Source organism: Nicotiana tabacum, chromosome 7, assembly GCF_000715075.1.
Source record: "Nicotiana tabacum cultivar K326 chromosome 7, ASM71507v2, whole genome shotgun sequence".
NCBI classification, from domain to species: Eukaryota; Viridiplantae; Streptophyta; class Magnoliopsida; order Solanales; family Solanaceae; genus Nicotiana; species Nicotiana tabacum.
The window spans coordinates 85,940,833-85,961,359 of NC_134086.1; the positions used below are offsets into that span (position 1 = coordinate 85,940,833).

The 20,527-nt window shown below is 35.7% G+C and overlaps 2 protein-coding genes across 3 annotated transcripts in view; one reads left to right on the forward strand and one right to left on the reverse strand.

Annotated features, from left to right (window-relative positions):
* The window catches only part of LOC107791203 (GTP 3',8-cyclase, mitochondrial), a 9,903-nt gene extending 135 nt beyond the window's left edge, over positions 1–9,768 (forward strand). The window contains exons 1-7 of one of the 2 annotated variants that reach the window (XM_016613221.2): positions 1–248; positions 2,021–2,641; positions 3,160–3,327; positions 3,406–3,597; positions 5,419–5,487; positions 5,693–5,826; positions 9,388–9,768. The exon at positions 1–248 is cut by the window's left edge and continues 135 nt beyond it. In XM_016613221.2, coding sequence (XP_016468707.2) covers positions 189–248; positions 2,021–2,641; positions 3,160–3,327; positions 3,406–3,597; positions 5,419–5,487; positions 5,693–5,776 — 1,194 coding nt within the window. In that variant the 5' untranslated portion in view covers positions 1–188 and the 3' untranslated portion in view covers positions 5,777–5,826; positions 9,388–9,768. The remainder of the gene's footprint in view (positions 249–2,020; positions 2,642–3,159; positions 3,328–3,405; positions 3,598–5,418; positions 5,488–5,692; positions 5,827–9,387) is intronic. The other variant, XM_075257345.1, reaches the window with a different exon arrangement.
* A 7,868-nt stretch (positions 9,769–17,636) lies between these two features.
* LOC142182550 (VQ motif-containing protein 17-like) lies at positions 17,637–18,457 on the reverse strand. Its single transcript, XM_075256774.1, has one exon. The coding sequence runs from the start codon at positions 18,362–18,364 to the stop codon at positions 17,879–17,881; it is 486 nt and encodes a 161-aa protein (XP_075112875.1). The 5' UTR covers positions 18,365–18,457; the 3' UTR covers positions 17,637–17,878.
* Between the last annotated feature and the right edge of the window lie 2,070 nt (positions 18,458–20,527).

Consider the following 20,527-nt stretch of genomic DNA (forward strand, 5'->3'; position numbering starts at 1 on the left):
TTGGTTTTGGTCCCTCCCCCAACAACTGTACGAATAACCCACATGCTCAGTCGTTACCCGTTCGCTCATCTTTCCCTCTCAATTTCTTAAATTCTATATAATCTAATATCCAATTCGATACTCTTTTCTCTTCCTTTCTATCTAAACCAAAACCCAATAGGATTCTTTGAATTCTTCAGCTCTTGCAAATGCGGCCTTCTACCTTTAGATTCTTCCAATGGCATCTGAGTCACAAGTCTTTCAGCTCTGTATGTTCTTCCCTTTTACCTTACGGCGTTTTGCTCTTTTACTTATTTTTGACGGCTTTGTGATTTGGATTGAATTTTGTCAATATCGAACACAAACACACAGACACACACACGTATAGCCTTTCTCATCATATGTGCATACTTCTCTGGTAATCAATTGTTGATAGCTGCGCGTAAACATATTGCGCTGTCGAATTAAATTTATCTGATTCAGGGTTACTCCCCTTTTGGAGTTCTGTTTCATGATTCGACCTCAAGTCTTGAGTGTGTTACATCGTGGACTTATACTGAGCTTGATATCATCCTGATTAAAAAATAATACTGAGCTTGATATAATGAAATTCGGAATTTCTGGATAAATTTTCTAGAGGCCTGTTTATTTTGGAACTCAAATCTCCAACTAGATCAATAGTTTTTCCTATGCTACTCTGAAGTTACACTATGTCAATTACTTATGAGTAGACTTCATTCTAGTTGGGTGGTAGAGCCCTTGTTGAGTGACGGAATACCCATTATTCTTTTTCCTTACATTGATTGATGTGCTTACCGACACATTCAACAAGACACGTGGATCATGTCCAGATACTGCATTTCTCAGAAAGGCGATTGCTTAGTGAATGTTTTATCATATTTTTGTTTTATATAGTGTGCATGTATGTAATTCATTTGATTAAAAGGTATTTACATGTACTTGATGCGTAGACTTCTATTTGTTGTGAATTATTTCTATAGACTAAAAAGGTGTTTGATTCTGTTGTTCCTCTTCCTTTCCGTTTTCTGTTTTTGGTAATCTATTTAGGTTTTTTTCAAATTCAAAAATAGACCTTTGCATATCTTGGTTAATGGAAACAAGAAGGATATAAAACATGTGCAACTCTTTCGGACACAATAAGTGAAATTACAAATACTTCTTTACAAACTAGCCTGAAAGACATGGTCGTTGGTATGTCCGTGATTTCTTTAATGATTCATCACGTTGACATGGATGCGGCATCCTTTGGAAGTTTTAGAAGTCTACGCAACACAGATGACTTGTTGCATGCTAAGAAAGTCTTACGCTAAGGTTATTTCAAGCTAAACCTCAACCTACCTAGGCATGATCAGCTCTTCGAGCCAAAAATCTAAGAGCACAGGTCTTGAAATAATAAATAGAGCTTGAATTACTCATCATTCAAATGCAGATAAAGAAGATGTATGATTGTTCCAAATAGAATTTCAAGTATTTATAATTTTGTTTATAGATAAGATTTTGGTAATTGAAAATTCAATCATGAACGTGAAACCATAAAATATGGGTGAAATATCCATATCTTCTTTGGTCCTGGGAAGCAGATGACATCCTGAAAGTTGAAACCATGATATTATATCACAGTGATGGGAAATAAGTCCAATATATTATCGTGTGATATATGTCGTGCTCGTGCCTGGTGGATATGATTGGTAGAGAAGTCACTAGTCAGCCTATGTTACAAGAGTAGGTGTCAGTGCCTCGCAGTGGCTCAACTGCTTGTATTAGAGCTTGAGATTTGTTCTAGTTTGATTAATAATGGACAAGTTGAGTTGTTCAGGAAGCTGTGTGTTTCACATACCTCTTGTTCTTTGGCATTTAGGAAAATAAATAGGACAAGTTGATATATTTTACTTCCACTGCCAGCATCCAGGTCCTCTTGCTTGGTCCTTTACTTTTCTTCTCCATTTGTTTGTGAAGTTATAACTATTCCTTCGCTACTCCTCAACTATGTACTTGCAACTGGCTGATAGTTAATCTACAGGCTAGCTTTTCATCCAGAGCATCATTACTATCTGCAAGCAGCAGTGGTCAAAATACAACGACTAGTCAGCTCAATGGATCCTCGTCAAAGATGTATTCGACTTCATGCGAGACATTGTCCGAAGATTCACCCAAAGATAAACCTATTTCTGACATGTTGATCGATTCATTTGGAAGGCTGCACACGTATTTGAGAATATCATTGACTGAACGTTGCAATTTACGGTGCCACTACTGTATGCCAGCTGAGGGTGTAGAACTCACTCCTAGTCCTCAACTTCTATCTCAGGATGAGATTGTTCGCTTGGCAAGTTTGTTTGTTAGCTCTGGAGTGAACAAAATTCGTTTGACTGGTGGGGAACCAACTATTAGGAAGGATATCGAAGAACTTTGCTTACAACTATCAAGCTTGAAGGGTCTTAAAACCCTGGCTATGACTACAAATGGGATTACTCTAGGAAAAAAACTTCCAAAGCTGAAAGACTCTGGACTTAATTTGGTGAACATAAGCTTAGACACATTGGTTCCAGCCAAATTTGAGTTTATGACTAGGCGCAAAGGGCATCAAAGAGTAATGGAGTCAATTGATGCTGCAGTAGAGCTGGGATATAATCCTGTCAAAGTAAGTTCTCTTTAGCATGGTTATATTATTATTCTCCCTAGAATGATGCTCCCTCCTGTGTCAGCTAACTTAATTTGGGTCTTGAGGATTTGCTTTATCATGTTTTTGGTTTATTGCCAGACTTTGGTAATCTATTTATTTGTCAAAAATTATAGACATGTGGAACGACAAATTACCAATGTAGAATAGAGAAGCAGTTCAGAAGACATTAAGATATCATGGTTAAAGTAGGATTTGTTTTGACTTGTTAAATTGTAAAAAACTGAAAAATGGAACTTAGGCAACACTATCCTGTTTTGCTTCCCGATGATGCTCTTAAAGCTAGTTTATTCATGAAAATCTATAGCTTTAGCTTGAGGTTCGTCATAATTCAGATTGTACCTATGGAAATGGAACATCCTTTTGAGGACTAGATTTGAAGAGCAAGCTTTCTGACGAAAGCAGTTCCTCAACTAGGCCTGATAGTCTGCTTTGTGTTACACTATTTATGTTATCTTTTGGTGTGTGCTGTACCTCAGGTAAACTGTGTTGTAATGCGTGGATTCAATGATGATGAAATTTGTGATTTTGTTGAGTTGACACGTGAAAGGCCAATCAATGTGCGGTTTATTGAGTTTATGCCATTTGATGGGAATGTTTGGAATGTCAAGAAGCTAGTACCTTATGCTGAAATGTTGGACAAAGTGGTATGGTAGACTTTGTCAGATGTTTCTCTTATAAGTCAGTTATGTACATTACCTAAGTCACTCAATATTACTGAACAGGGTAAACAATTTACAGGGCTTCAGAGAATTCAAGATCATCCCACAGAGACAGCTAAGAATTTCAGGATAGATGGGCATCAAGGCTCGGTTTCATTTATTACATCAATGACTGAGCATTTCTGTGCTGGTTGTAACAGACTGCGACTTTTAGCTGATGGAAACTTCAAAGTTTGCCTTTTTGGTCCTTCGGAGGTGAATATCCTTTTGATTAAAATTTGTGAAATTTGTGAAAACTTGCATAGGCTGTTAAGTCATGTTGCACATATCTTCTTTTATCAATTAGAGTACGTCACACCTTGTATTTTTTCTTCTGATCATAAGCTCCCGCTACTTCAACTAACACCCATAGCTCCCTTTCCTTCTCAGACAAGACATGTAACAGTGTGTTTTTCGATCCTCCACTAATGGAGAAATTTACTATATTACACGTTTTTCCTGTCTTCCTACTCCTCTTTTCTCTTTTACAGTTCTGATGTTTCTACTTTATTATATCTTCTTCAGCTTTAATGCTACATTATCCCGTTATCAGCTCTATCCTTCTGTTTTCTCTTCTGTTCTAGCTGTTCCTATTATCGTCTTCTTTATCAGCCTGATAACTTTGAACTAACATTTTTTCTCACTGGTGAGTTTGCCAAGCAAGGAGGGACAAAGTAGGAGAGAAAGAAGAAAGAATTTGCAATGAACTCCAACCATTAGATGCAGGAGATGAAAGAGTAGTAGCTGGGAAGAGAAGGGAGAAATTAGTAAAGCAAATAAGAAGAGTAGAGTAATGGAACTTGGTCTAGCACTTTTACTCTGCTGCTGAAGAAAACGAAGAAAAAAATAGAGGGAAAGAGTCAATAAAGAAAAGAAATGAGAAACTAGGGTAGATAATATGGTGCTTTTCACTTTTCTGCTACTAGTGGATGAGAAAACTAACTGTCTTTAGGGCAAAATTAGAGGGGAATAAAGTGTCCAAAAGATCTAAAATCCAGAATGTTTACAGTTCTCACCAAAAGCTCCGCCAACGCTCCCAAGTCCTGTCTTCCCAGCTTAAAGAACAAATGAACAAAAAAAAAAAAAAAGGAATAAAGAAATACAGGAGAGAGAGAGAGGTAGCACTGATGCAAGATGTCCCTTTTGTTCTTTTGCCTATGCTATCCTTTTCAGGATTTCTTCCACTAGAATATCAACTGTAGTTACTTGTTCAATTCCAGTCACTAGGGATATCCTAGGTAGAGAAAAGGAGATAAAACATGAGGATACTGCAACAACAACTACCACCCCTCGGTACTGATCATGTCATTCTATTTAACTCATCTCACGCCAATATTTTATAAAATACGAATAATAATGAAAATTAAAATAAGAAGTACTAAAAGTTCAATTTCCTTGTAAAATATGAGGATGAAGATCCATATTTGACTATCTTGTATTCTTGTCTCATGAAAGTTGTATGCTTTTGTGTGCAATTAAGAGTTGGATAAAAATAAATTGCTGTAAAATTTACCCCTAGGTTCGTCCTATCAACTATATATTGTCATATCTGTAGACCTCATTTCTGATGGTAAAAGCTGCATCGTCGTCCCGCACGACTTACTATTTTGGTTATAAGTTAGTGTAATGATTCTTATTTTGTATACAATTCATCAATGCAGTACCTTTTCCTCATTCCTGTTCTATCTATCCCGATTGGTTGAAGAGTCTAGAAGAAGGAATTATTTGGTCAGGTGAACCAATGATATTTATATGATGTAAATGCAGCTTCGTGAAATTCCTCTATAAACTTAGTCCCATCAGTGCTTCCTAGATTCCTTTGTTTAGGCCTTTTATTTTTCAATTCCTATTAATTCTAGGGGATTCAATTTAATATAGATTAGACTGTAGCTTCATTAACTACTGAATTTTCATCGTCTCTACACCTGCTGTTGTTTGGGATTTATTACAATGGCTCGACAAAACTTTATTGTAGAAATTATGAAATGGGTGTACTTGTGTTACAACTATTTTTTCTTTTATTTTTGTTTTCTCCAGGTGAGCTTGAGGGATCCTCTTCGTCTTGGTGAAGGTGATGATAAACTTAGGGAGATCATTGGGGCAGCAGTATGTAGCTACTAATCCATTCCAATACTATTTGTTGCTTACATCTTTGCTATTTGTGTCTTTTTCTTTTGTTCCTTATATTTTGCAGGGTCATCCTGTCATCAGGGCAAGATAAACTGCCTTCCATATTGTTTTTAGCATTTAGGATTCATTTGGCATTTACAATATTATCTACATTTGTTTTAATTCATTTGTCCTATTTCAGGTCAAAAGGAAGAAAGCTTCTCATGCTGGGATGTTTGATATTGCAAAAACTCCAAATAGGCCGATGATACATATTGGTGGATGATGGATGGAATATATCGGGTTTCGGTGCTCATCACTGAATTGTACAATGATGTATGTATGCTATTTGTTGGTCAATTTAAGCACCTTCCCGTAATTTCTCTTCAATACTTTATTTAAAGTTTTGGTGGCCTCATTTGTTTCTTGTCACTTTTAGGTTTCCACTACATGTTGAGGAAACACAGTTCGACTACAGTTATAGCATCTCATAAATAGTGAAATTTGCCTGCATAAATTTTTTCGAATCTTCGAAGTTTTGTAGTTATTTGTCCTGAGCTAGATCAGTATATATCTCAACTGGCTCTTAGGAATTTGCTCTTCTTGTGGTTGTAGATATATTATTTGCTTGTAAATTTGATTAGTACTTTCCTTCAGTCAATTGGTCTCGACTCAATTGGGTTATGAGTCTGACATTAAGACAAGAAAAATATAATTCCATATTTCCAATATCACGTTTTTCATGCTCCTTACTAATTTGGCCAAATTGTGGTAACTTATTGGAAATGTTAGAAATGACTTTTCCTTTCTTGACCTGAATAGTGAGTCATGGGATGTTTCATTGAGAGCCTTGTAAGCCTGAACCCGAGGTTTTACGTTTGCATTTATGCTTATCCAAGTCGATAAAGATAGTTGACCATTTAATTCTTTGCTTTTGTATAAACATATTTCTTTCAGAGATGGTTACATAAATAACTAGGTGATGTATTGGAATTCAGAGGTTCGTTTGGGAACCTTTTGTTTCGAATCTGACCAGACTTCGTATTCAATTTTTGTTGGAGTTTTTGTAATAGGTACATTAAGAAGAGCTTGCACAACTTGACTCGAAATATATTCCTCACGGGCTTTGGTCTAGTGGTAAGAGCGCAGTGTGTGATGTGTGGATTAGATGGCCCGCATGGATTTCTCGATTATAAAAAGAGCTTGAAGTGTATTACTATATATTATATTCATATTTTGTGTTGATGTACGAGTCAACATTATCTGTCTGCGATTAATAGCAATAACTGAACAAACCCGTTTACCTCGTATGTTATCTGCTTTTTATTGGCTGCGGTGCAGGAACTTAATGAGTGCTGAGGTGGTTAGTGCTACTGCATAAACGCTTTGGCTATTTTGTGTTTCAGTATTATAGGTCTGTATTGGGATGGGAGTAGGCCTATCAAGTTGGTCTTTCGCTTGGGAATTTAATGTTATTTAATATGGTAAGGTATTGGTGGAAGAGGCGTGTATCAAGCGTAGATGGCAGGAGTACTTCCATAGACTCTTGAACAAGGAAGGGGATCGGAACATCGTGCTGGGTGAGCTGGAGAACTTAGAGAGTCGGAGAGATTTTGGGTTTTGTAGGCGTATTAAGTGTAAGGAGGTTGATGTGGCAATACGGAAGATGAGCAAAGGTAAGGTTACTGGGCCTGACGAGATCTCGGTGGAATTTTGGAAAGAAGCGGGTAGGGCAAGCTTGGAGTGGCTTACTAGCTTGTTTAACGTTATTTTCAGGACAAAGAAGATGCCCGAAGATTGGCGGTGGAGTTTGATGATTCCGTTGTACAAAAACAAATGTGATATTCAGAACTGCAACAACTACAGGGTATTAAGCTTCTGAGTCACACTATGAAAGTTTGGGAGGTGGTGGTGGAGAGGAGAATGAGGACAGGTGTATCTATTTCTAAGAACCAGTTCAGATTTATGCCGGGGCGGTTAACTACAGAAGTCATTAACCTTATGAGACGATTGGTGGTGCAGTATAGGGAGAGGAAAGAGGACTTGCACATGGTGTTCCTTGACCTTGAGAAGGCTTATGACAAAATCCCGAGGGAGGTGCTATGGAGATGTTTGGAGGTTAGCGGAATCCCGGTAGCGTACATTAGGGTGATTAAATACATGTACGAAGGTGCTAAGACTCGGGTGATTACTGCGGGAGGAGACCCGGAACATTTCCTTGTGGAGATGGGGTTGCATCAGGGATCGACCCTTAGCTTGTTTTTGTTTGCCTTAGCGGTGGATGTGCTGACACGACACATACAAGGGAGGGTGCGATGGTGTATGCTATTTGCTATGAGATAGTACTATTTGACGAGACGCAACGCGAGGGGGTGTTAACGCTAGGTTGGAAGTTTTGAGATAGACGCTGGAGTCCAAAGGTTTCAAGTTGAGTAGGTCGAAAACTGAATACTTGGAGTGCAAGTTCAGTGATGGGAGGCATGAAGAGGAAGTGGAAGTGAAGATTGATACTCAAGTCATTCCCAAAAGAGATAGTTTCAAGTATCTTGGGTCTATAATTTAAGGCAACGGGGAGATTGACGAGGATGTTACTCACCGCATGAGAGCGGGGTGGATGAGATGGAGGCAGGGGTTTTATGCGATAAGAATGTTCTGCCTAGACTTTAAGGGCAAATTCTACAGGGTGGTAGTTAGACCGACTATGTTGTATGGAGCTGAGTGTTGGTCCTGAAATGAGGATGTTGAGATGGATGTGCGGACATACCAGAAAAGATAAGATTATGAATGAAGTTATTAGGGACAAGGTGAGAGTGGCCTCTATGGAAGACAAGTTGCGGGAAATGAGGTTGTGATGGCTTGGGCATGTGAAGAGGAGAGACATAGATGCCCTGGTCAAGAGGTGTGAGAGGTTGACCATGAGTTAGGCCAAAGAAGTATTGGGGAGGTGATTAGGCAGGACATGTCATTGCTTCACCTAACCGAGGACATGACTCGCGATAGAAAAGTGTGGATGTCGAGTATTAAGGTGGTGGGTTGACAGGTAGTTGTGAGTTTCTCCTGGGTTTACCAGTAGTACTAGTACTAGTACTATTCTTGTATTCTTTTATTCTTAATTCTTTATTACTTGTTATGTCACTCGCTTCCATTACCTTATTACATTACTATTGATATTGCCTGTTGCTTTATTTTTACCGTTTCTTAAGCCGAGAGTCTATAGGAAACAACCTCTCTGCCTTTATAGGGTAGGGGTAAGGTTGCGTATACAGTACCCTCCCCAGGCCACACGTATGAGATTAAGCTGGTTGGTTGTTGTTAAGAATTGGCAGAGTATCAACCCAAAGCTTTGTGTACATGAAAGAGTTTGCAACCTGTTTTAGATTCGACGATTGCTTTGAACTCCACTTAATGCATCTGTTATGATAGTTGTTCAAAAGGAACGAGTGCGACCTTAACCATTGTTGTAGAGTTGAAGATTGCTTTGATCTTCACTTAATGCATCTGTCGTGGTAGTTATGCAAAAGGAACAATTGTGACCTTCTAATACTGTACTTAGATGTTGACAATATGGTAAAAGCATTGGTTTACACATCCGTTGGAAGTGTCTTTAGAAGATAAAGAGTTGGTCTTCACAATTGGAAGTCACTATCGTGAGACTAGAGCATGAAAGTGGGCTACTTGAGTGCTAGTCTTCACTAAGCATAAAACCTGGAGATGAAGTTCATCTGGTAATGGGCATTCTCCTACAATATTAAGTCTTTGTCAGAATTCTTTTATCTGCATTTACTCATTAATACTCTATTTGTTTTACTTAATATGCATTATCATTTTAAATTTGCTCTTTCTCGTATTGAAGATCTTTGAACTAACAATGATGCAATTTTTCACTTTACATTGTAGGTATGTGACATCAAAGACACCAGGAAAAAAGAGAAATATAGGAGCAGAAAACGGAGAGGAAGGTGACCCAACAGGTAAAAATACTAGACTTGAGCAAGTAATCTACAATTTGGATTTTGAGGCTGTATATGTGCATGTTTCAAAACCACGAAACATAGTGAGGCACATACTAAAAGATCCGTGTATTCCTACATAATTGTGTTTTTCTTGTATCCCATGTGTGAAATTAAGAAATTTATACATGTACCACTTCCGAGCAGGCTATTGTATTATTGTAATCCTTTTGAACTACATGTTAATTGTGTCTCTGTTGCTACATTTATTTGCTACTATTACTTAAAGAAAAAGGAAACAGAGACATTTGTTGCCTCGTTTTGACAAGAATTATGCTTCTTAATATGTATTGGGAAAAATAGTTCACATACTTCTCCTTTGGCTTACTTTTTAACATTAACCTCTCTTACGGCTTGCATCTTTGTGATATTATACTCACTGTCCTTAATTTTTTTTTTGTAACAATTGTTTTAAACTACTTATATTAATGCAAAATTTACAATTTGACTACTTAACCCTTCTCTATTATTATACCCATTTAGTTATTAATTAAGAAATTAAGAATAAAAAATTGAACTTCCACGTATGAGAATGCCCGTTGTTCATTTTCAGTTTTAGACCAAAACGGCAATTCGTATTGGTGTAATCTTATTGCACATACGGCCTTTCACACTTTGCTTCTTGATAAAAAGAACAATAATAGTACCAGATTTTTCTCTAGTTCAAGACATGTTACTACTAGGTAGTTTTAAATAGTAAAAACACTAGAATTTACTGTTCTTGGACGACGCAAGTAAATTAGTTATTAATTCTCCAAAATTCAGAATTTCTACTTCCTTGTGGTGAACTTATAAATTTCACTCTTTAACTCACCAACTTCTAATTGATTTACTTTTTGTGAACGGTTGAGGTAATATATACACCTCAATATTCACCTAGTTTTATATTATTCCCCTTATTAACCATCCTTCAAGTGTAACAAACATATTATGTCGATCATTTCCTACAAGCTTTACATGTCAGATGCAGTGCAACAATTTCATAAGACTTTTTGAACGGACAGATGTGCGCAAACCATATTATAGGTAACATATGCTGCCGTAAGGAAAGTGATAATATCAAAGATACATGGCAAAAGCTTACCATTGGTATATTGACTTGATGGCAGCCGCCTTTTATTTGTAATTAACTATGATGTTTATTGATAGATTAGTTAATCTCAAGAGTCAAGTCAACTTATATTAAATCTGCTAGCTAATTTCCATCTCTATCCCTTTTGTATTATTATCTTTAATAAATTATCATGAAACACAAACTTGTGTAATATTTTTATGTAATAAAGCTAGCACCGCCAAGAAGGTGACAAGAGAGTCAACTTTAAGATGGCACGACTAGTTGCAACTTTTGAATTTTCTTAATTACCGTTTGATGTTATCAATTGGCTAATGTGGAAGAGTAGGTGTTGTTTCCTAATTTAATCATGCCATTACGTTCATAAGGATTATATTCCAATGTCATTCTCAGATGCAGTCCCCTTTGAACCAACTTACATCAACTAGCTAGCTAGACTTGGATTAACTGGGATTATTGACTTGACTAGGTTTATACTTTATTGCTACTGATTACTACTCTTAAACGCTTAAATAAATCTTATCTTTACTATCCGAACCCCAATAAGTTAGAGCTAACTATTGGATGAGAAGAAAAATAATCGACTCTTATCAACACTTTGTAATGAGACATTTTGTTCATGGCTATCTCGGGACAAGGCATGCTAGCTAGGAAGGACGATCCCTAGTAATACATACATACGTACGTACATATATCATATATGTATGTATATATAAGAGAAAAATAACTAAAGATAGATCAATAGAACCAAGACTTATAATCTAGTGGTATCAATAGAAATAATCTCTCATACAATAGGTTGGTTGCAATTGTATTCTCATTGTTAATGGGCAAAACATTATTTCAAGCGTCCATTTCTTTTTACCTAAAATATTTTAGACCGATGCAAACAGGACACTTATATTTCTTAGTTATGTGATTCTTCGTTAAGACTTTAAACGGAGATCATGGGGTTCCACAACAGAATTAACAATGTAGACGATAATGTGTAATCAACGACTTTTTGATTTAATTTTTAACGCTTCAAGTTTTAGAGCATTTTATAATATAAAGTTAAGTGTTCCCTCCTCCCCCCAAGAAAAAAAGAAGTCAATTAGTTAAGTAAGAGCAACTTGCAGGTAAGAGCTTAAGTATATTCCAGCTAATAGCTCTACTAATACTTGTCATGTTTTGCTTCTCGAGAATTAATTCAACTAATTTTTGAAGTCAAAATTAGATAAGACTAATTTAATTTTTTAAAATTAAATTATGATATTCGAAAACTACATTTTTCTTATATTAATATGGTGAAAAAGTATATATTAAAAAAAATGATCAAAATTTATGTAATTTAACTCTCGAGAACCGAAATATGACAAGTATTTTGGAACTAAGAGAGTAATATATGAAAAATGAAATGAATCCACAAGACGTAAAAATGTATCTACGAATTGACATATAAACAAATAAAATTAGTTAATATGTATATTTACACGTCAAAAAGAAAACATATCTAACACAGCTACAACCTCGCACCAAACCGAAAAACCAAATCAAACTGTTAAAAAAATCCGACTAGGTTTGATTTGACTTGGTTTGGTATTCAGTAAAAAAACCCGAACCAAATCGACCATGCCGAAAAATTATAAAAAATTACACTGTGTATATAAGTAAAATATTGATTTTAGATATATAAAACCTATATTGAACACCCTTTGTCAGAATTTTTTTTTCTACTTCTTTCAAGTTTGAACACCCTTGGAAACATTTCTGGCCTCGCCACTGAAACCGACATATAAATATATAAATTTTATTTATATTTTAAAGACTTTATAGTGAATTTTCTTTAGAAAATGTAGAAATATTTGGGATCCTCTCATGTGTTAATCTTGAAAGCATAAATTAACGAAAAATTATTGTTAGACGACTAAGAAAATAACTATCATGTGTTACTAAAAAAAATTCTCCCATTAGAATATTTTAATAGATCATATGTTTGTCAATTTTTTCCTATATTTACTAAACATATATTCACCTATCAAAGCTTTATCTATAATTTTAACAAAGTAAGATTGAAATAATATTCATGTAACAAAAAAACCCGAAAACCCGACAAAATCGAACCAATCCAAACCAATATAGTTGGTTTGATTTGGTTTTGATAAAAACCAAACCAACCCGATCTATATACGCCCCTACCTAAAAATATTGACACCCTTCTCACCAACCCTATCCTTCTCTAGGTTGTATGAAATAGAAGTGCAAGAAATGAAACTATTATGACTTGTCCTATATATCAATCGTGATAAGTTTCTTTCATTCTTACTATGGATAAATAGAGTACTTTATGTTAGGATCGAAATAATTGGGTGTCATGCAGAAACTAGTAAAGCAAATCTTGAATGGCGATAAATCAGACAATAAAAGAGGAATATAACAAAAGCGATACAAATATTTAGCGTGGTTCGGTCAATTTGACCTACATCCACGGGTAGAGATGAGCAATCCACTATATATAAAAAAAATACAAAGTATCGATAGAACAACCTCACAAAAAGACAAACACAAGTGACAGACTAACACTTGTCCAAATATTTCTCCTAAACAAGACTCTCAAGCCCCTTATAACTACATTGTTGATTCTGCTGAATGAAAAGGAATGATCCTTAATTTATAGAAGTCCAAACCTTTTCCTCCAAGAAAAGGAACTAGCCAAATATGAAAGAATTATATTTTCCTTTTCGTAAAAAGAAAAATCAATTATGGTAAATATGTTTCTCTTCCTGCAAGGAACAGGAAAACCAAATATGATAAGAAAATCAGGATAAACACTGAATTTACTGACAAAATAAGCTCGATCCATCTTCTTCACATAATCTTCAATAAGTCACATCTCCAAAACTCCACCATAAAGTTTGTCTCAATGTGAGCAATACTCTCGTCAAATTTCTCAAACAAAAATCTTGATTACCGTTAAATAGGTTGCGGCTAGAATTAAACCAGCCAAGATGAACCTGCCTTGAACATCACTCTGATACCACTTGTTAGGATCAAAATAATCAGGTGTCATGTGGAAGCTAATAGAGCAAACTTTGAACGACGATAAATCATACAACAAAAGAAAAAATATACCAAAAGAAACACAAATATTAACGTGGTTTGGTCAATTGACCTACGTCCACGACGAAGATGAGCAATTCACTATATAAAAGAGAGTACAAAATATCGAGAGAACAACCTCACAAAGAGGCAAACACAAGTGACATGCTAATACTTATCCCGAATTCTCCCCCTAACCAAGATTCTCAAGCCCATTATGGCTGCATTATGGATGCTACTAAATGAGAAGGAAGGATCCTCAATTTATAGAAGTCCAAACATTTTCTTCCAAGAAAAGGGACTAGCCAACTATAGGAGATTTATAACTTCTTTCTAGCAGAAAGAAAATACAATTATGATAAATATGTTGTTTTTTCCTTCAAGAAATAGAAATATCAAATATAATAAAAAAATTAGGAGAAACACCTAACACTTTCCTCGCATGCTTAGAATTACCATAGTGGCGCTAGTCTTCAATAAGAATTATATTATGTAATGCATAAGTGCTTATTTTCGCAGAAATGTCAAAGTTCACAAAAACTAAATGTACAATTTGGATAGTGATAATCATTAAAAGGAATCTCCAAACTAAGGTTCACATAAGTGAAATGTATATAATTTGGACAAAACATATTTCCATGTACATTACCAACTCATGGAATATGAGGGAAATTCCTATAGTTAAAGGTTCTTTATAGGAACAACAAGATTTAGAAATAACAAGTTGCTTCTTTCGAAAGGTCCACAAAACCTTTACGCTAATAAATACGCAGATATATAGGTTAGTGTATTTTCACCAACATCACTATACATAACAACAACAACAACAACAACAACAACAACCCAGTATAATCCCACTTAGTGGGGTCTGGGGAGGGTAGTGTGTACGCAGACCTTACCCCAACCCTAGGATAGAGAGACTGTTTCCAAATAGACCCTCGGCATCTATTCCCTCCAAGAACTTCCCACCTTGCTCTTGGGTAGACTCGAACTCACAACCTCTTGGTTGGAACTCACAACATCACTATACATAATCGGGTGAAAATGCCATGCTCAGTATGTAGTTCGAAGTCATTATCAATTTTTTCTTGCTTGAAATAGACAACAAGCAATTAAAACCCTTTGCTCATGGAAGAAGTGAATACCAACACTATGTGAATACTGAATAGTATTTTGCCCAAGATGCTCTATACGTGAGAGCTTTGTCTATTATATATACAGAGTACAATGTATCAAGTCAACAAGGACTCTACCTAGTGTACAAGATTATGTAAGCAAGGACTCTTTAGAATACAAAGTGTAAGACTAAATGAATGCTACCTATTCTATATGCACTAATACACCCCTTAATCTGAACTGACGGAAGTAACAGACAGATTGTCCCGAAGAAAACAAAAGTGAGATAAAGGCAGACCCTTTGTAAAGATATCTGCTAACTACAAATGTGTTGGAACATACTGAATTATAAGATCTCCTTGTGCAACCATATCACGCACAAAATGAAAATCAACAGCAATATGTTTCGAATGATCATGAAAAACTGGATTACGGGTCATGTAAGTTGAACTGATGTTGTCACATAATACACGAATTAGTTCATGTAGAAAGATACCAAGCTCACAAAGAATGTGACGAATCCAACAAGTCTCAGCAACAGTGTATGCAATAGCCCGGTACTCAGCCTCTGTAGACGATTTTGAAACTGTTGGTTGCTTCTTTGCATGCCAAGAGATAAGATTAGATCCTAGAAACACAACAAAACCCGAAGTAGAATGGCGACTATCTGGACCACCAACCCAATCAGCATCCAAGTAGGCAATAACCATGGAAGTCGGCGATAGGGCACACAAAGTCAGACCATAAGTCAGAGTACCCTGCAAGTACCGGAAAATACGCTTGACACAATGCATGTGAGTGGTACGGGGAACATGCATAAATTGAGAGACAACATTTACAACATAGGCAATATTCGGACGAGTCATAGTCAAATATTGAAGAGCACCAACCATGCTCCTATATTCACTAGGATCTGAAAGTAACTCACCGTCCATTAGAGAAATAGAAGAGCGAGAAGCAATAGGAGTACGAACTGGTTTGCATGTGTGCATATGAAATACGAACTGGTTTGCATGTGTGCATATGAAATTTAAGTAACAAATAGAAATATACTTTTGCTGAGACAAGTGAAGACCGTGAGATGTACGAACTGCTTGAATACCAAGAAAATAATGGAGATTGCCTAAGTCCTTCATAGCAAACTGATGGGATAGATGAGAAATAAATTGATCAAGAAGACCATTATGACTACCTGTGAAAATGATGTCATCGACATAGAGTAATAGAATAAGGACATGAAAAGGAGAGCGATAAATAAACATCGAACTATCAGATTTGCTGCAAGCAAAACCATGAGAATTAAGAAATGCACTGAAGCGATGAAACCAAGCCCGAGGAGCTTGTTTCAAGCCATAGATGGCTTTGGTTAGCTTGCAAACATGATTAGGATAGTCAGGATGAATAAAACCTCGAGGTTGCTTCATGTAGACCTCCTCAATAAGAACCCCGTGCAAGAAAGCATTTTTAACATCTAGCTGATGAATTTGCCAAGAAAAAGAGACAGCAAGGGAAAGAACAATTCTCACAGTTGTCGCACGAACAACATAGCTAAATGTCTCATGATAATTGATGCCAGGCTTTTGATGAAAACCTTGTGCTACAAGGTGAGCCTTGTATCGCTCAATGGACCTATTTGAATTATATTTTTGTGATATACCCATTTGCAACCGACTAAGTTCATGTTAGCGGTAAAAAGAACAAGGATCCAAGTGTTATTCTCTAAAAGGGCATTAAATTCATCTTCCATTGCTTGTTGCCACTTTGATTTTTTCACAGCTTGAGAAAAGCAAGAAGGTTCCTGTTTATGGATATTAGCACTCAAGGAAAATTGTTTCTTTGGCTTAGAAATACCAGACTTAGATCGAGTTTGCATTGGATGCGGGGAAGGGGTAAATGACAAGTTGAGGAATTAGTAATAGGTAATGAGGTAGACAAAGATGGTGAAGAACCTACAGGTAATGACTCGCTAAGGCTAGGTATAGGTGAAATAGGCTCTGCAGGAGAGATCTGAAAACTTGTGGAATCTATAGTTCTAGAGGATAAAGGTTGAGATACATGAGACGTGTTATGTAAGGATGGAGCAGTGGTAGACACAGAAGATTCAAGCTGTGGTGGTGGAATCCTACGATTTAGAGGCGACACCATGTGAGGTGGTCTTCAACAGAGGCAAGCTTTATAGTTACCATATTTGTGACGTTTGGTGCAGCAAGAGCGGAGATGGAATTGTACTGTGAGTGAGATGTCGGGTCCAAAGATCTAGTAAATGGCAATTGAAAGGGTAAACCAACACTACTAACTAACGAACCAGGTAAAGTGTTAAGAGAGGAAGATTGACCAGGGAGAGAGGTTTGCACCGAGGAAATTGAATAAGAGATAGGAGGAAAGGAGAATGGTGGAAGTGTTTGAGAGAGGAGGAATTATGGAAGCTCCAGTGGCTGAAGTTGCAGATAAATTAGAAGGAATAATAGGATCTGTTGGAGAAGAAACATGCGCTGAAGGTGTTTCCTTGGTAGATGTCACCATATTCGATTGAGAAGAACTTTTTGTGAAATAGGTTTGGCTAATAATGGCTATTTGATACCATGTGAAAAATAGTATTCTGCCCAAGATGCTCTATACGTGAGAGCTTTGTCTATTATATATACAAAGTATAATATATTAAGTCAATAAGGATACTACCTAGAGTATAAGGTTATGTAAACAAGGACTCTTTAGAATACAAAGTGTAAGACTAAATGAATTCTACCTATTCTATATGCACTAATACACTGTAGCTAGGGCAACAACAAGAGCTTTCAATATTTCGAGAAAAAGATAGGAGTTAAGAGAGGGTTATAAAAAAGAAAACCAAATAATCACAAAAAGATGTTAACAATTACAAACATATGAAGGAACATTATATTCACATGAATGAATCTCTATACAAAATGGAGAAAACAAGATATCAATCAACATCACTTCATCCCCACTCCAAATCCAACCCAAAAAAGATGAAAAATATATAGGATCAAGATCAAGTCATATGGCGTCACCCAGTTCCTGCACACTATTCAGTTAAGATATTAGAAAACCTTGAATTCCTTTCTCAAGAACAAATCTAAGAATTCTTCTTTTAGCAAAGGGGTACCTCACCAAACATATTAATCTGTGTAGGAAGCTTGAAAGGAAACATAGGAAATTCACTTAAATCTTGAATAAATCCCTCCATTCCAAAACCACTCAAAAAGCCATTTGATGAATTTTCAACACTTCCATATGATATACCATCACTTTCTTCCTCTTTCATCCTATAATTAGTATCTTGCAACATGTTCATATGTTGATGATGATGATGATGATTTTGTGGTGACAATTCGATGTTCTTCCTTTGGTTTCTCATGTCCCTTTTAGTCTTTTTTCCTTTGACTTGTGCAGCATTCTTCCCCGTGAGCCTTTGTACAAGCTCGCGAAAATTCTCTACGTCTGTTTTGATGATCTCTGGTGCTATTATATGAATTATTCGTATTTTTGGCTTCATTTTGGTTATTGTATGTGAATCTTTATGCATGCTGTGTTTAGAAAAACTTGGGCTAATGGTTTCACTTGTGATTTGCTTCATCTTCTCCCTTTTAAGCAACAAAAGTTTGGATTCAGATCAGAGAAAGAAATAAAGAAAGAAAGGATGTTGGTAATGTTGGAGGAACAGTGAGAAGGTATTTAAATAGGAGAAGTACCTAAGGGTTGAAATTAGTTTGGAAAATAATTAAAGATCCAAGTTTTGCCTTTTGGAAGCAAGAATTGGACGGGATTCTCTCATTCAAGAGGCTAAAATAATGTACCAAAGTACTAAATAATATAATAATCCATGTTTTATGTGTAGAATAGGGTTTCTCTTAGTTCATTTTTTAAATTTACCAGCTTTTTCTCCAAGAAATATATTAATATGTTGAGTTTATGTGTGCTGCCATGTAATTAAGCTTTCGTGATATTTGCGTAACATATTAATTTTATTATCTTAAATTCACTTAGATTAAATTATATATGCTACTTTCTATCTATACCATTTGGATAATTTATCTTTAATAATAACTACACCATGAAAAGCAAAACTTCAAGAGCACTGGCCACCAAGGGCCCAAGATAGTGATCGATCTATTACGGGAGAATTTACCCATCTTATAAACTTATCGTATCTCATTTATTATATTACAAATTAATATTAATCATATAAATTTATCTATAATTATTTTGCCCTTGATATAATTTGCTGTTGGTTAGATTTATTGTTGCTATTGGTAAATCAAAAAAGGAATCATTTTTCTTATCTTACGGTAACCATAAATAGGAAGGAATAGAAGAAAATCATTTTTAACATCTGTGCGACGACTTTGGCTAGCTGCTACGTTTCCTCTTGACAACAATGGGTGAAAATATTTGAAATATGTAATTTTTTTTAGCTCGTAGGTGTTACTATCTTTATTTTTTGATGAATTGATTTATAATATATAAGCAACTTGTAGTATAGCTGTCAGCGAAGATTAGGGTTTGGCACTTAAGCTCTTGGTTGCAAATTGCTTATATTATTGACTTTTTTATTATTTCTAATTTATTTCTACAAGCAGGGGTATAGACTATACGGTTTTGGGAACTATTGACTTTATGCTATAATATTCTCTAAAACTCCCAGTGTCAAAAATTAAATCCAAAGTTCATTGTTAACAAATTATTGTCCACATTATGCTGTTGTGGAAGCCCTTGATCCCTAAAGTCTTGCAAAGACTTACAACTGGAGAAATTAAATATCATGTTTAATTGCATTTGATGTGTACTATCTTATATATAAAATAAATAAATAAATGTATACTATCTTATATCAAGGAAAAAGATGGATGCATAAACCCTTATTTCCCCTTTATTCAACCACTATTATTCCTTTTTGCCCCAAAATCACATACTCGGTGGTAATTAGGGCCACTCCAAAATTTTAACCTTTTTTTCTCTCTTAATTTTTCCCCTTGTACAATGTTCAAATTAAAATCCTAGAAGTTAGAATACCTAAAGTCCTAGAAGTTAGAATACGTACCTACTGTTGGAATAATACCAACATAGTTGACAAACCATAATTGAGTTTTGTAGATTCTCTTTTTAATTAAATTAGAGCGAACAATTATTTATTTTTCTTTCTTTATTTCCCCATTTATGTAGCTGGATAAGATGGATCAATATAATCAATATTTTACATGAATAGATTGAAAGTGGGAGAAAAGAATTGCTCCTACACTGATAAGGCATTTGATATTGTATACTGATGATCAATATTTCATCATGATCAGATCAAAGAAGTGCTTTGCACCTCCAAGTAGGGAATAATAATAGATACTAATTGGAGTAGTATTTATTTATTTTTTGAAAATTTCGCTGGGAAACGCGCAGTCGCTATTCTTCTGATGTTACATCGGGTAATTTACTCACTGTGTAATAGCTCGCAGACCACACATGAGCTGCAAAACCACACTAGGCAAGTCCGGCACGACGAGCTCTGGCTGAGGAGGCTGTTGGTGAGGGGAATCGATCCCATGTCTCTCATGTGGGAAACCACTCACCCAACTAACTCAGTCAACCTGTGCAAGCGTAGTATTTAATTTTAAGAAGCTGATTCCTTTAAAAATCAAATAATTTTATCAATTAATTTTCTAAAGCTAGCTGTAGCTGATGTTAAATTGATGACGTTCAAGCCTCTCTCCATTTAACTAACTCTACATATATTGCAACTGTCGAGAAG

What these genes read in the sequence shown, in the direction of transcription:
- LOC142182550 (XM_075256774.1), bottom strand. Translation starts at nt 18,364, where the DNA reads ATGAAGCAAATCACAAGTGAAACCATTAGCCCAAGTTTTTCTAAACAC.